This window comes from Coenobita brevimanus, chromosome 92 (genome assembly GCF_032717465.1).
Source record: "Coenobita brevimanus isolate Jiangsu-jjx chromosome 92, ASM3271746v2, whole genome shotgun sequence".
In the NCBI taxonomy this organism is placed as follows: domain Eukaryota; kingdom Metazoa; phylum Arthropoda; class Malacostraca; order Decapoda; family Coenobitidae; genus Coenobita; species Coenobita brevimanus.
In genome coordinates, this window is record NC_137045.1 from 8,458,067 (window position 1) to 8,475,840 (window position 17,774).

General features: G+C 39.6%; 1 protein-coding gene across 1 annotated transcript in view; it reads left to right on the plus strand.

The window, feature by feature from the left end:
• The window catches only part of LOC145412069 (heparan sulfate 2-O-sulfotransferase 1-like), an 87,803-nt gene extending 71,651 nt beyond the window's left edge, over positions 1-16,152 (plus strand). The window contains exon 11 of the mRNA XM_080281987.1: positions 15,791-16,152. Within this exon, the coding sequence (XP_080138113.1) occupies positions 15,791-15,873 (83 nt within the window). The 3' untranslated portion in view covers positions 15,874-16,152. The remainder of the gene's footprint in view (positions 1-15,790) is intronic.
• Positions 16,153-17,774: the final 1,622 nt, after the last annotated feature.

Below are 17,774 nucleotides of genomic sequence, written 5' to 3' on the forward strand. Positions count from 1 at the left end.
AACCAGATTGTAGGGTATATATCACTTGGGTGTCTTCATGAGCTGTACTGTTTCAAAGATATGACTATTGCTTATGGTAACATCAAGACAGCTATCACTACAAGAATAGGAAGTGATTGGTAGAAGTTAAGGAAACTGCAGATTCCTTTAATTTAGAGGGCTGTCCATGAACTCAAACGATAAGCTGTACAAAGCTTGCATGAGTATGGCACTGTATAATAGTGAAATATGGGCAATCAAGATGGGGAATAAACACAGATTTGAATTCAGTATAATGGTTATGGTTAGGTGGATGTGTATTGTGTCACTGAGGGATTGGTTACTCAGTGCAGAGTTGGAAGATGGGCTAAGTATAGAAAACATTAGTGTTGGTTTTGTGTCAGTATAGGTTGAGGTGGTTTGGACACATGAAAAATAATTTTGGAGAGAATGGTATGAATATTAATATGACTGGGAGTAGGCTGTAACTCCAGTCAATCAGCGTGGTACTCCCATGGAGGATGGGAAGGCTGGTGATGGAAGAGCTGGAGCTCCCATTTCACAAGTACACAGGACTAGCTCCTGACCATCCCCATTTGCAGACTTTTTTCAGAATGTCCCCAAGACAGTAGGGCAGCACACTCTCCCAGACCTGTTTCTCTGCCTGCCAGTTGTATGCTACACTTCATTCACTTTACACACCACACATCGTACCCTGCTATGACACTGGTTGATGTCAACAAGGGCATGCAGCCAGGAAACTTTACCCCCTGCTACCTAGTGGTGGATGTGAAGGGAGGCATGGGGTGGGCTCCTTCAACACAGCTTTGGGCCAGGATAGGGCTGTGGCTGTCCCTGTTTCCCCTGTCTGGGCTTGGGGCTGTGCAGGTGGGGCCTATGATCCATCTCTACCTTTTACTTATTCCAGTTGTGGAGTAGAAAGGCTGTTAGAGATCAACCAATATGAGGAGTCTTCACTGAGTGACCAAGGCAGACATATACAAGCATGTTGAAGCCCTTTTAAAAGAATGTACCTACGTGGTTGAAGAATGAAAGATTGTAAGCAAATGGGAGAAGATACCATGACAAAATTTGGACAGTGGTTTTAATGAGATGACAAAAGTTGGTGCAGCTTTTATAGCTTTCTATGCCTGTATTAGTCTGTAAGAGATCCACTGTAACACCAGACTTCGTTGAGGGGAGAGTGATAGCCAAAATATACCCTTTCCCTTGAATGACCATGATTCAAAGTTTACCTCTCATCATTTCCTTTTGAACATTACAAATGATTTATGCACAGTTTTACCAGAAATCATGTACAGTATGCTCCATTGCCATTGAAAGGTAATTTTTTTATTATTTCTCCATCAGTCAGGAATGCTTTTTGAATAAGAGTAATGAGCTAGATGGAGAAAACACATCACTCAGATGAGATTAATATTACTGTATAAGTATTAGCCACAATATTGCTTGCTTATCCCTTTGACTGATAAACATTTTGCATAACTGTATAAAATGGTATGGCACTAGTCATAATGAATATTGTACAGTACTTGGTGTGAAAATTGCCATTACTGTACTACAGTTAAAATAGAGAGTACAGTACTTGCAAGGACATGAGCTGTGTTTATAATAATGATCCTGTGCTGCTATATTCATGTTAGCTACCTCGGAGTATCTGTATTATTGCAGCTGAAATATTCATGAATTGTATTTTATTTGTGTGTGTGTGTTCATATTAGATACTACAGAATGAAACAGAATTTAACACTGGTATGCTGTATATTCTTTTAAAGCTTTGTTTTGAATGTACAGATCCTACTTATTAGCATTACTTTTGTGTGTGTGTGGGTTTGTTTGTGTTTACAGATAGCATTTGTATTTCAGTAAGTCAGCTTGTTGAGAGTATAAATAACCAAAAAATGCAATTGCAATATGAATACAGTACTGTACTGTAGATTGAGATAGTGGAAATGCAAGTGTTGCTTAATTTGTATTAGAGAATGCTGGATGTGAATGTTGTGTTTAATCATAACAGTCAACATTGGGGTTTTGTGATGAATATTGTACTTATAAAAATAGTTAATACTGTATTGCCATTTTATGAATTTTTTGTGGTAAGCTGTTTTATTTCTTTATTGTGGTAAACTATCTTCATATCCATTGATTATTTTTTTTATTAGAACTTAGTGTGTTGTTACATTTTTCTTAATCATTTATGTATATTCACAGTTTATAACCTTTTGTATGATGAAGTGCATATGGTGAAGCTACAGAACGTGGTAGAAGTTTTTGGCGTATCAGATAGAGCCAGGATTCCGGGGACTTGAATGATGAATGAATGAAAGCATGGCCCATTGGATTGGGTATTATCAGGCTGTCTAGACGTTGCTGCACCTCACCCTTCCCTAGGGTGGGAAAAGAGGTCCGGATGACGATGATTTTTTTTTTTCCTCTTCCTCCCCCCCCCCCACTGAGAAAACTAGTATGGATACCGGTGTCATTTCATTGCATTGTAAGCACTTGCAGTTTATGTTAATGTGTTATATTGTTTGTGCTGGGCAGTTTTGTATGTGATGACCTGTCCTGTCAGCAGTCATGCAAATGTAGTAATGGAATAGTGGAGAATAAATTGTTTTTTGTGTAGCCACAGGTCCCCCCCCCCCCCCCTTTTTTTTTTTTTTTTTTTTTTTTTTTTTTTTTTAGGAGGCACCTTAAGGAAGGCCAAAGTCTCCACACCCATTGCCACACACAAGTGCATTGAATGTGAGAGCTTTATCATGACAGAACTGAATGTTGAGGTGTTGGCATGCAGTAACTTCACTCTGCTTGTAAAATATTTTTAAAGCAACAAAATCATTGATCATTTGTGGGAATGGAAGAAGGCCAGTTTGGACCTATATCTATCTACATACCTTGAATTGCCTGTGACAACCTGGTTTATTGTTCAATAAAACCTAATGTGTTCGTGTGTAGGAGAGTGATGAACTCTGAGAAAGAGAATTGGGAATGGGACTCCTTGGGCAAGATACCAGGTAAGGTGTCTCCACTTTCTTTCATTGAAGAAAAAGGTAGTGGGCTACACAAAACCTTTATTAAAAATGTTAAAAGGGAAAAGCAAGAGAATTTTGCCAAACTGCCTGTCAGATCAAGGTAGGATTAACCCACAAAGTGCAGTAGACTGGAAATCCAGAGTGCACTCCATGCACAGGAAAAAAATATATGTACAGTATACTGTGTATATCTTTTGAAAGCAGTGATAAGAAACAGGGAAGGGAGCATGGAAATGAAAAATTACTACATGACAGTATTGTGATACCAACTCTAATGTATGAGTGAAGCTTGGACTTAGTTGGAGGGACACAAATCATGAGTGAGAGCAGTGGAAATGAGTTATTTGAGAGGAATATGTGGAGTCACATGGAGAGACAGACTGACAAATGAGGATGTGAAGGAGCATTGTGGTGTGGATGTGGATGTGATAGTAAGCATTAGGAGGAACACATTGAGGTGGTTTGGCCACGTGGAGAGGATGGAGAGTGAGAGACTGACAAGGAGTGTATGTGAGTAAGGTGGAGGTGGAGAGAGGGAGGGGGAGGCCAAGAATGAGATGGAGGGATGGAGTAGAGTGGTAAATGAGGGAGAGGGGTGTGAGCTGGGAACAGAGCAGTGAAATGGCGGGGGACATGGCGTTGTGGAGACGATTTGTTTGTGGCTACCCTGTATGGGATTAAGGCGTCTGGCAGTAGATAGATAGATATTTTTTGTCTTTTCGATTGATAGAGGATGTGGTGAAGTATGTGTATACCAATTTTCAGGTCAATATATGCCATAGTTTAGCTGCTACAGTAGTTTGAAGCATAGTAATTTTGGATCACAAAGAATTCACATACTGTATATATATAATTTTTTCCAGAGAACAGTTTTATGGGTATAATACTGAAGAGAGCTTGGTGCAGTATGTGTGTGCGAAGAGCATGGCTATATTTTCTTTATCATCACAGTGCACCTTGGAACAGCCATGGTGGCACACTACAGTTAACAGGTTAATAACTTGAAAATGAAAAGTCTCAGAAGGCCACTTTTTGTGTGGAGGTTAGCTGGAATGAAAGGGGAAATAGTTGAGCCAAAAAATTTTTACCTTTCCAGCTCATGAAACCATAATACAGAGTCAAGCAAGAACATACATGATTACAGAATAGTGTGAAAGCTTGCCTGGTAAAAGGAAAACAGAAAGGCCCCTTTGTAGCAGACTAACAGAAAATAGTGTCAGTTACAGGAACAGGGAGTAGCAAAGCATAGTTTGGTTAAATTCTCATAGATGACTGGAAGTGACCTGTCATTGAAAAAAGGAAATAAAAAGAATGCATAGGAAAAAACTGTGACAGCATCAAAATGTTTTAGGGAGGGAGAGAATGCAGGGATATTCCCCACCCAGAGAAGTGAGCTGTATAGTAGTCTTAAGGCCCGTCCAGACGATCGAGCAATGCCCGCGGGCACAAGCGAGCAGTTTGCCTGTTGACGGGCTCACCGCTTGTGCCCGCGGGCACAAGCGGTGAGCCCGTCAACAGGCAAACTGCTCGCTTGTGCCCGCGGGCATTGCTCGATCGTCTGGACGGGACTTTAGGAGAAAGGTCTGCAAGAAGGGATTCTTGCATCTCATTAGGTAGGGTATCGAACTCAGAGAGGAAGGGACTCAGGACTGAGTCCCCACTGGAAGCAGAAATGAGAAATTTGTTTAAGATAACATTGTCTTATAGACTTCTCCATTCCTCAGGGAAGACTCACTGCATCAGTATCATACACCACCAAAGTAGAGTTTATTATCATGACAGGAAGACAGAAGTGGCACATCTGAGAACCAACTTGTCTGTGGTGGATTGTGGCCTTGGATGCTCCTCCCCCTCCCACTCCTTCCATCTAACCCATTTGGAACTTTGAGGAGGGGGTGGGGAAGCTCTTGGGTAGAACAGCCTATCTGGGAGTTCTGTCCATGAGCAGATGTCTGTTTCAAGGACAAAATGGCTCTCAAATTTGCTTCAGCATGGGGGAAAGAAAGCAAAATGGATAATCACTTGCCTAATGTCCCTTTGCACTGCAGCAGGTAGGATGGACAGGACAGGTTTCCAGTTGTCCAGTCAAGCTACATATCACTACAGGGCGAGGGATGAAATTTTACTGGGAGTCGCTGCAGAGCATGACTAACTACCAAAGGCCCTAGCATGCTTAGGCTCTTGACCCTAGAAACGTCCATGTGTCAGTTGTGAAAAGGGTTTAAACCTTCATTGTAACTTTTTGTATACATACAAGAGTGAGGGTAGAGAAACACATGGTATGGACAGGATCCATGATTGTGGGCCTACCTTGTTTCATGTTCAATTCAAAATATCATTTGAACATTCCTCTTCCTTCTCCCTCCCCCCTCCTTCTGATTGCTGTCTTGCTTTATCAGTACATCTTTATAGCAAACCCAGCTTATTTTCTGTATCAGTAGCCAGATGCCATAATCTCATAAGAGGTGACTGTTTAAGTTGTCATACAGGGAGGGACACTAACCCTCCACCAACCCACTTGCTGGCACATAGAAAACATGTATGGGTTGGTTATATGGTTACCGCCCAGCACTGTAAATGGTTTCCTGGCTTACATGAAACCATATGACATGTCACTCAAAGTAAAGCCACCTGAAAAGGAAAAGAGCAATAAAAAGTGACAGGAAAGATGGGAGAAATAGGAAGAGAGAGGGCAGACACAGAAAAAGAGTGATAAAAGTGAAGGAAGAAGTAGGCAGCACTACATCCAGTGAGTGATTGTTGGTTGCCTTCAACTGGCATATTACTAGACCTGGTTCTTGAACTTAGTGACTAAAAAAGGGTAAGGGAGAGATGAGTCTTTGCACACAAAGACCCAATCCAGGGCTGAAAGTGCCCATCTAGGCATCTACAGTTGTTTAAAGAGAAATATAAGGATACATATGAGCTTCATCCTCTTTTGTTGGTGTGTATCTCTTAAGGTACCGTAGCATTCTTAGCATGAGTGAAAAATTGTTTCAGAAAAAACAAAAAACGTTTATTTTTCCATTAGAAGGTCATGGAGGCATCTTACCTGGTGTCCCATCGATGTAGTCACAGCCTCCTCGCTCCTTTGCTCATCCATGTGAAGCATGGTATGAAACGATGCATTGAAGATTTGAGTGGCGTGAAGAAAGAGCTTGAAGCTGGCACCAACATGTCAGAAAGGGTTTGACACTGGCTTGTCTTAATTTTGGAAACTTGCAGAGTATTTCAACCAATATTTTTAGAATTACAATGGATGAAGTTATAAAAGACACTTTTGGTATGGCAATGGATTTTGGAATGTCCATTGTGGGTTTGGAAGCTGTCTGTACTATTGTTTAGTGATGATAATGTTAAGATAAAAGGGAGTTACAAGGCTTAGCAGATGGTTTTGGAAGTGTTTGTAAAATTATGAAATCTAAAAATGAATGTTGCTAAGAGTAAAGTTAGGATCTTTGAGAAAAATTAAGTCATGGAAAGCACAGTGAGGCTGGATGGTCAGTAAATGTAGAAAATGAGTGCATTCAGGTATTTAGGTTGTGTGATGAATAAGGATGGAAGCTTAGAGGGTGAAGTGTGTGAAAGGGTACAGCAGGGAAGAAAGGTTGGTGGTTCATTGAAAGCAGTAAAGGAATAGAGAGGTGAGTATGGAAAAACAAAAGTTGCTTCATGACAGTATTGTGACCCCATGCTAATATATGAATCTTTGACTGTTGGAAGGACACAAGCCAAGAGTGAGAGCAGTGGGAATGAGTTATTTTAAAGGAGTATATGGGATTATGTGGAAGGACAGACAAGCATAAGGAAATGAAGGAGCATCGTGGTGTTGATGTGGATGTGATAGAAAACATTAAGAGAAAAATTCTGAAATGGCTGAGCCATGTAGTGAGGATGGAGGATGATAGGTTGACAAAAAGAGATTGTGTGAGAATGATGGAGGAGGAGACAGAGAATGATAGGCTGACTAGAAGAGTTTATGTGAGAGTGATGGAGGGCAAGATGGAGGGATGGAGTGCAGACATATATAAATAAGAGAGGGGTGTGAGTTGGAGGGAGGGCAACTAAATGACCAAGGATAGGAGACATTGAGGTGATTTGTTTTGTGTCCACTCTTTACAAGAAGATGGCATCGTGCTATAGATAAAATAATGGAGTTACAGCACCTCTGTTTGGTTAGTGCTACTTCAAGATGTATCCTTTACCATGTGCACTGGTGTGTGATGAGTGTGTGACAGCCATACCCTCTCTTCTAAGGTGCCTCCACAGCTTAAAAAGTGACAAAAATGGGTTTTTGACTTTGTTTTTCATTTCCAGCATACCATGTCAGTGATTATATATTAAAAAAAAAAAAAAAAAATGTTGCCATTGGTGGAACTCATTTACTGTGTTTTGATGTGCCAAGGTTTACCTAACTTAAAGGGTATTATTAGTTTTTTTGGAAGTGATTTTTCAGAACAAGAACCATTTAAGCAGAGCAGTTCTTATGGAAAAACGGAAGTTGACATGTAATTATGAAAAATCTTGCCATATTCCCTATGCACAAACCACAAAGTTCCTAGGGCCAATATACAGTGCACACAGGTTTATTTTTTTTATGTTAAATGCATGTAACGGTGCTGCTTTTATTTCTGGATTTACTTTTGCAAGCATTAATCATTCTCTGTTCATGTATGTGATGTAGTATTACTGTATATCCTCATGCAGTTCATGATCCAAGTTTATCTTGTTATTAATTGTCTGATTAAAGTTTTTTGTTTATTGTATTTTCTTTACGAAATTAAGCATCCATCGTGCCAATATAGTATTACTACAAATGTTACCTGTTCATTGTTGCCGGCTTTTGATATTAAGTACATTTAAGAGATAGTCATTATTTTTTTATTAGTTATGTTAGTTTTCTTTACTTTTGCTTTTAAATGTGTTTTTTGTATGTCCTTATTTGGATTTTCTGTCTTAGTAGTACAGTACTGTATTAGATTATTTATTTATTTTGTATTTATTGTAATAGTATTGGTAATATAAATTCATATGGAACAGCCACTAAGTCAGAGAAACCATTCAGTGGAGTTGCAATGGGCAGTTCTCTCCCTTCTTTTATGCTTTTCAGATAACTCTGTTTCCAAGAGATAAGTTCAGAATTTTTCACGGGTAAATCAAGTACCATTTTTTATTACAGAGAAGGTGCATTCCCCTCCCCTCCCATCCCCCCCAAAAACTGAAAAGTCCTTTTGAATCTTCAAAGGTGAATGTCATGAGGTTAGACTGGAGTTTGCTCTGTCTCTGTTTAAAACAGCCACATGTACAGGTAGTTATCCCATAAACTCCCTATCATTGGTAGATTATGCAGTGAAGGAAATATTTAGTCAAACACAAACTGTTGATAAATTGTGAAAAATAAGATGCAGTTGAATGTTTACTCAGAAGACTAGGAAAAATTTTAAGGACAACAACAGCTCTTGTGTTAACATAATAACAGTGCTGTCACCTGGTGTCTGCTGATGAACATAACATGTTTGCTGGTGAACATAACTAAAGTTCCTCAATGCAAGCAAGGATTTTTAAAATGAAAAAGTGTTTGTAACTTTCTGTTGGTCTTTGTGTGTGTGTGTGTGTGTGTGTGTGCGCGTGCCATTTTATATTCTCATTGCATGAATCACGCTGATACTTTACATGCAATCAAGTGACTTGAGGACAAACCCAACTCTTTACATACTGACAGTGCAGTCCTCAATGCAAGCATGGATTTTTAGAATGAACAAGTGGATGTAACTTTTTATTGGCCTTTATTTAATTGTTTATTTTTTATATGCCCCTTATGAATTATGCTGATACTTTACATGCAATCAAGTGACTTGAGGACAAACCCAGCTGAGTTAAGCTCAACAAAGAAGGGAAGACTGAAGCAATTCACGGTATATGTATGTATGACTTGCAGTTTTTTCACTCTTATATAATAGAGATGAAAAAGCTTGAATGATGAGTGAATGGAAGCGTGGCCCATTAAATTGGGCAAACTTGGCCGTCTGGATATTGCTACTCCTCACCCTACCGTAGGGTAGGAAAGGAGGTCCTGATGATGATGATGATGATGATGAATAGCGTTTAATAGAGATACTGAGAGGTGAGTATGTACACTTAAGGAATGTTCCACATTAAACACTAGCTTGCCGCTTCGAAATAGCAAATCAAAGACAAGTGGTAGCAAAGCAGTAGCTAACACTCATCTCTCTGGTAACTGTGTGAGAGGGGTGCAGATGGAAGGGGGAGGGGTAGGAACCATCATCTCCCCCAACACTCCTCCCCTCATAACTTCTTCCCTCCCACACAGTGCTACCAGACATTTGAGTGTCTGGTTACTTCTTCGCTAGTGATTATTTCACACTTAAGGTTTCAAATTGGCAGGCAGGTGTATAAGACAAAACTTTCCTCAAGTGTAAATACAACCTCACCTGGTTCAAACTCAGTAAAAAAGGTGAAGGATGGACAGAAGTAATTTGTAGTGTTTAAATATATGACTGTGATACAGATTATCAATATTTTAGTTCTTACATTCATCAGTAATGAAACTAGACTGATAAATAGTGTTGAATGTAAATATTGAAAAATGAGTGTGCATTTGTGTGAATGTTATTATACCATGCTAAGGTTGTAGTGGGTGTTGGTTAGAAGTCAACAAAATTTTTCCTTAGACTTGCTCTTCCAAAATTAGGGCATCTTACACAGTGCAGCGTCTTGTATGCCGCAAAAGATGGTATAATGGTATGTACAAGTTTATGACATACAAAATGGTACAAAAAATGTAGTTGGTACAAAAAATGTAGTTGGTGTATGAGTGATGTTCATTGCAGACAGTGGTAACTACTGATGTTCATTTGATAATTATAAGATACCTAACACTTACCAGTGATAAATTTTGGTACAGTGTGGAGTCATCTTTACGAATCAGTTCCACACCCTCAGATTTCGAACCACGTCACAGCATTTACACAGGCCAAATTAAAGTATAAAACTGACATGTATTAGCACAGTTTGATATAGTGAATGCAGCTGAATGTGACCCTTAATGAGACCTTGCTTTAATGGACTCATTTATGCCAGACTTCGGATGTAATGGACCCCTTGGTCCTGCCGGTCAAGTTTGTTTAATGCTGAACCAGGGTCTGGCATAGGGAGCGTGTCCAGCAACATACAAGACAAATTTACCTAACACCAAATCCAGGCTCAATATTTTTTTTTTTCCCCTCTCTGTTGAAATGATGGCCAATATTAGTTCTTTATTATTTATTAATCTACTGTATTGTACATCAAGGAACACTGGCCAAACCCATACAATATTGATATATTGATGTCTTATAACTTGTCCTACGTGGGGTACCTACCAGAACATTTTCCATATATACTGACCCAAGTTCCAGTATAGTGGATCCTTGTCAGATGTCTTATAAAACAATCTGTCAATCTGTTGCCAGGTGTCTCAATCCTGCAAAGGGTGGCCACAAACAAACTGCCTCCATGTCGCACTTTCCCCCAGCCATTTCATTGCCCTCTTCCCAGCTCACATTCCCCTCCCTCATATACCTCTCCACTCCATCCCTCCATCTCATCCTTAGCCTCCCCCCCCCCCCACCTCACATACATACACTCTCCCTGTTAGCCTTTGGCTGTCCATCCTCTCCACATGGCCAAACCATCTTAATGTATTTCTCCTAATGCTTTCTGTCACATCCACATCCACTCTAGAACACTCTTTTACTTCCTCATTTGTAAGTCTGTCTGTCCATGTAACTCCGTATGCTCCTTTCAAATAACTTATTTTCACTGCTCTCAATCTTGACTTGTGTCCTTGCAACAAGGTTCAAGCTTCACTTCCATACATTCAAGTTGGTATCACAATATTATCATGCAGCAACATTTTTTTTTTGTGGTAGGTGGTGGCGACCATCATCCACTCACTTGATGTAGTGCTGCCTACTCCTTCCTTAGCCTTTATCATTCTTTTTCTGTGCTTGTCCTCCTCTCTTCCTATTTCTCCCATCTTTCCTGTCACTTCTTATTGCTTTTCTTTCCTTTACAGGTGGCTTTACATTGAGTGACAAGCCAAATGGTTTCCTGTAAGCCAGGAAACCATTTACAACGCTGGGTGATAACCATATAACCAAACCATACGTGCTCCCTCCGTGTCAACAAGTGGGTTGGTGGAGGGTTAGTGCCCCGGCCCGTAAAACAACTAACTCAAAGTCAAATGGCCACCCCTTACGGGATTATGGCATCTGGCAATAGATAGATAGATAGAACTTTTTCACTTCCATGCTCACTTTCCCATTTTTTATCACTGCTTTCAAAGAACCAGCAACCTTTCTTCCATGTTGTACTCTTTCAAGCACTTCATCCTCCAAACTTCCATCCTTACCCAACACACTACCCAAGTACTTAAATGCTCACATTTTCTATTTCTGCATCATCCAACCTCACTGTACATTCAGAGACTTCATTCCTCTCAAAGACTATAACTTTACTCTTCCCTACATTCCGTTTCTTACACACTTCCTTAACCTCATTCACTAAGCCTTGCAATTCCCCTTCATCTTCACTTTACAATACAGTATCATCTGCAAACAACAGTACTGGAAGTTTCCAAACCCTGCCCTCTCTCATTAGGGCCGGTCCAACATCTACTGACCTACCTTGTATCTCATTCATAACCCCATCCATATACAGACTGAACAACCATGGAGATATGACACATCCCTTTTTCAATCCAACATCCAGATAGAAAAATTTACTCAGTTCACTATCGGCTCGCACTGCAGGCTTGACACCCTCATACATAGTCTTCACGGCATTCAGCAACTTCCCATTTACTCCATATGTTATTAATATTTTCCACTTTCCTTCTCTATCCACTCTGTCATATGCTTTCTCAAATCCATGGAGGTAGCTTACAACTTCTTTTCCTTCTCTAGAACCTTTTCCACATAGGGCCTAAGGATTAATACCTGATCCACACAACCTCTTCCCTTCCTAAAACCTCCCTGTTCTTCTTCAACTAATTCCTCTGTTATTTCTCTAACACTGTCAATAAGTATCCTACCATATACTTTTCCTATTTCACTAAGATAAATGCCCTTATCATTACCACACACTTCATTTTCCCATTTTCCTTTGTACAGGGGAATAATTACTCGTATACCTGACTTCCAGTCCTCCAGGACCCTGCCTTGCTTGCAGGTCAGTCAACGCATCTTCCATATTCATTCTTCTTCAATCTCTCCCTCATGCTTCAGCATTTCACCACACACTCCATCAATTCTTGGGGCTTTCCCCATTTTGACTTTCTTCAGTGCTTCCACTACTTCCGTCCTACTGATCTCTTCGCTTCTCCCCTCTTTCCTTCTCCCAGCAATTCCCTAGCCACTTATACTTGCATTACTTTCATTCTCTGTGTTTAACAGTTCTTGAAAGTGTTCTCTCCATCTGCTTACTTTTTGTACCTTCTCAACTGTCAGTCTACAATATTTATCTTTCACTCCCCTACTGACTTCTTTATCACCCTGTCTAACTCTCTTTACTTCCTTCCAGAACATTTTCTTACATTCTCTCCACTTTACATTCAAATTCCTCATCCACCCTCTTCTCACTCTTACTAATCTTTGCACCTCTCTCTTCCCCTCTACATATAACTTCCTCTTCAGTCTCTCAACTTTCCTTGTGCCTCTGCCTTCCATCCACTCACCATATGCTTTCTTCTTTTGTACCACAGCTTGTCTCACCTCTTCATTTCACCATGCTGTTGCTTGCACCCCGTTTCATCTTCTCTTCATCCCTCACACCTCCTCACATTCTTCACAGATTTCTTCTGTGGATATCTTGCACACACCTTCCACTTCCCCTATCTGCTCCAAATCACATTTACCCAATCGCTCCTCCATTTCTCACATAGTCTGCCTTTTTTCCATCCCCTTGGAGCCTTCTACCTTCCTTGTATGGACTACTTCCTCCTGTCCTTCTTTCCTTCTGTTTCTCTATTGCACTTGTGCCTTTGCTTTCACCACCACCCGATGGTGGTCAGAAAGTTCACTCCCCCTTCCCCTGTATGCTCTTGCATCCATTACATACCCTCTCATTCTGTCATCGTCACACACATAGTCAGCCATTATATAACAAACTGTCCAATAGACTGTCTGCCTTTACCTCCAATTAGTCCATTATGATGAGGGCTCCCTGTACTTGCAGACAAAGAACTACTCACTCTTGCCCAAAATATCTTGACTAAGTAGTAACTCCCGAATTTGTGTACTCCTGATGGGGAGTAAAGGAATGAATGATAGATAAATAGGCAGAGTGATTCAGTATTCTACAGTTGTCACTGAGTGGACACTGAAACTGGCAGTTGCATCTTCAGCACCTGAAAGGCCAATGTGCTCTTGTTATTGTCAAGCCATTACTAAGAAAACATATTTGATTGTCAGCATACATGATGACATCAGTGTAATTTGAACATGAATGATTTAAAAGCTGAAGCTGCTTCCATAGATTTTTCACAAATATCTGATGAAAATTAGTCAGGTGAGAAACTATATTTCTCTCTCTCTCTCTCTCTCTCTCTCCCTACCCCAAGTTAGTCATGTGGCAGGTAGTGATCGCAGTTTTTGTAATACCTGTATACTTTTATTTCAGTTTTCCAGCATTATGCTATTCCATTTTTACTCTCGTGGTTACTCCAGAAAGATATTTTAAGATTTGAATGTTTTATATAATTCTTTGTCATCATAATCATTATAATTTCTCAGCCATTTGCTTCCTCTGGAAATTTCTTAAGAGAGCATGACTGTGACAGAATTGTCTATAGTGCTGCTTTGCCCTCACATGTCTCCACACTTTGATACTTCTGTTCCTCATCCTATCGCTCAGGAGTGTATGACTTCAGTTTCACCTTTCATGTCATTATCCATTTTTGTAACACACAAATATAACCAGAAATTAAGTTTTAATGTAACCACCCATTTGGTGCCCAGTTTTTCTATGTCACCCATTTGGTCCCCAGTTTTTCTATGTCACTCTTTCATTCATGTAAAGCCCACCAGCCACTTGCTGGATGAAACTTGTAGTCTAGGAATGATGTTATAAAAAAGTTCTGTATGTAGAATAATAATTCTGATGACTGAAGGAAGTCAAGGCAGCAAACTGTGCAAAAATGCATGATTTTCGTATCCATTACATCAAATGATACTGACATTGTATTGCATCCTCATGTTCTCATCTGTGTGTCTTGGAACTCATTAAACACGTGTCATGCCCTTTATATCTCTTTCAGATCAAGAGTGCTGTCCAAAGTTGATTAATATAGAATAGCAGTAATAAGAAAAAATAATATAGGTGTCATTGTATGAAAGGGGTATCTGGGTATTTTTTATAACCCCCACATTGTGAGAGGTCTCTTTCAACATATATGATATCTTCTGGTAGTGGTATGAATAAAATAAGAAGGTGTCATCATACTAATGGGGTAAGGGGCACTCCCTCAGCTACACGGACTTCTATAATGAGTCTCATCAAAGGGCAGTTAAAGAAGTTTTATGGCTGTTTTTGTGTTACTGGCATCAGGTAGATGTGAAGCAGGCAACACACCTACAGTGTGTAATTAGACTCGTAACAGTTTAAGAACTGTAGCTTGGACTTATTGAGCCACACTTATGTCTGAGCTCCCTTCATGTGCTTGGTTATAGTGTGGCTTGTTACGAAGCATGCAGATATACATCATTCTAATAATTGTACCCACTAGCATTGTTGGTGACTAACCACCTTCTATACTGTATACTCCAGTATTAATCAGGGTATTCTGCCACTCATACATACATTCTCCACAGCAGTAAGTGTAATTTATGTTGTTATACATACAGTAGTTCAAAATCACTTGTTCATTTTGCAGTCAGCCTTGATTTTACCAGTTTGAAAACCCTTGGTTTAAAGTACTGTCTTTTCATAAGTGTTGAGTATTGCAATTTTTGTGTCAGTCCTGCCAGCTTCAACTTCCCTTTTATTATCAGTAATAGAAAACTATGTCCTTTCAGGTCTCATCGTTTCAGATTCCACTACAGCCTCCCTTGATTAAAAATGAAAAAAATAGTGACATAAAAACCTTTCATTTTTCATTTTCAAAGTTTGCCTATAGAGTCTTGATCACTTATTTTATACATTTATCCTACTTTCCTTCCATCCTCTTCTGTCTTTTTTTCTTTCATTCTTTCCTCGTCCTTTTGCCTAGAGGTGACTTTACACTCCCTCTTCTGTCTTTCTTTCCTTCATTCTTTCCTCTTCCTTCTGCCTGTAGGTGACTCTACACTGAGTGACAAGCCAAATGGTTTCCTGTACAACAGGAAACCATTTACTACAGTGGGTGGTAACCATATAACCAAATATTGGCGTCTGGTGGTTTAGTGGGTAGTTATGGAGCTCCAGTCGAATTTAGCTGGTGAAGGTTTATATCCATGGGGTGGTTGGGGTTTATTGCTCACGTACTGCCACTCGGGGATGAGTGAGGCTGGTCACTCTCATCTTAAATGTCAGGACCAACTTGCTTCTACACTCCTCATGGGGCAATGTAGGATTGGATGATGAATGATGACGATCATAATCTCATTAACTGTTCTGTTAGAAATACAGTATATTGTTATGGTTGTACATTACTATCCACATTGTTCATCCTCCTCCCTCTGTCTCCCTCTCTCTTGAACTTCCCCATTTTGATGTTTCAGCAGGATGGGGTGGCACAGAGGGAAGAAGGAGAACAAAGGTCACAGCCAAACGAACTCCTGAAGATGATCAGCCTAAGCACTAAGCAGTCTGCCCCTATCTACGTGGATGTAGTTAGTCATTAGTAAGCACACAGGTAGAGGCCACTGAGCTGAGTATTAGGTTGGTCAGTTAATGGTCATAAAATAGAGGTAGTGTATACAGGTATTGGTAAGATGCTAAGATGTAGAAGTACTGTATGTAATGGTATACTTTTGTGTGAGATTTAACAGTATAAACAGTCAGTAGTAATGGAGCTGAGTTGTAGGGTATAGCTATTTTATAACTGAAATTTAGGTTGCAGGGTATTTATTAATAGGATATATTAGTACAGTAGTAATAATAGGTAGCATACTTGACAAGCAGAATATTAAGTAATGAGTGTGAGGTACAGTACAGTATATGATTGGAGTTATGCAAGAAAATTGGAGTTATGCAAGAAAATTAGTGCAGTGGTAATTTCTTCAAGTTGGATTTCATACAGTACTGTACTGTAATTATTAGAGAAGTTAACATATGAAAATTGCATTAAGGCTTTGTTCAGTTCTCAGAATTTCCATAATGAATATATGGCTTGTAGGGTAGGAGCTGTCAAAACATTTGCTTCTCAAGAGAGATTATACTCTTACCAGTATGCCATAGTGCATTATAGTACAACTCGGATGATTACTGTTTTTGACAGCCATGATTAGCATTACATTATACTATATCTGAATAATTATGTATTGTATCTTCACGGTATAATGATATTTAAAGTTGATCTCATTTGTGCGTCACACCACATTGCTTCCTTGTATTCCCATATCCTCGAATTTCAAGATGATTCTATAGTAACTAATCGTGATGCTGTTCAGTTACTGTAGTGGTGATACCAGCCCATAAAGAATTAGTGCACCCCTCCTTATTGCAAAAGACCTTGGAACTTCAAATACTGTTTATGTATGTGTGGTCAGTTGTACATATATGCTGTCTTTATGCAGTAGTCAGAGTATCCAGAAGAGGCTGCATTGCACCATTACACAGATGTTTTAGATACATACTTGTATGAGCTTGTTTGTATTGTTGATTATACGGTAGTGCCTGCAAATGATGAGAATTCTATAATGTATAGCAATATTCCCTTTCCTTCATTCCATTAGGCCTCTATCATGTCATGATCTGGTGAAGAGCAGTTATAGCTGCTTTTCATTGCTACACATTAATGCAGTGGCAGTGAGAGGACCATCTCAGCCAGTCAGAATGTTGAGGAGAGAGTTTCTTGAACTCCATTTAACTTGCTGAGAGCAAATAAAACTGCCCCTAAAGTTTGTTAAATTCAGTAGATGCATTCACAGCAGTGGGATGTTGATTTAGAGTAGTGAGTTGAACCTACTGTATTACTTCAAATCCCTCCCCTCCCATTCATTCTCCTAGAGTGTAGTACTTTTGCAAGATGTCACATGTACAGTGTGCAATCCATACCAGTTTCATCATTCTTTGCTTCCGTTCTCGCCTCTTCATTCATTGTTGTTTCTTGGTGAGTTTGTCGTCTTTTGAATATGTTTTTTTACATTCTGTAATTGTTTGATTGTGTTAAGATTGCATGTCAGGTTAACTTTGCTCAGCTGCTTATGTGGGGGTGTGTGGTTCCCCTATCTCATATGGAGTCTGTGTGCCATTGATAGCTCATGTTTCTTCTGTGTTGTTTTAGGAAAGGGAAGGAGCTTTTAATGTTCTTTATAACATAAGGATTACAGATGGCTTCATATTGTTACCATATCTGTAAATTGGGATTTAAAATTGAGGTCTGACAGGAGTACTCATGATTCAGCTAACTGCTGTAGTTTCCTGCTTGAGGAGTCACACAAACTTTATTTTCAACTCAAGACATTACGGCTTGAAAGTGGTTTTGGCACAAGGGTTGTGGGTGGGATTGATATGATACCATCTAGGTATAGTGGCTTGTCA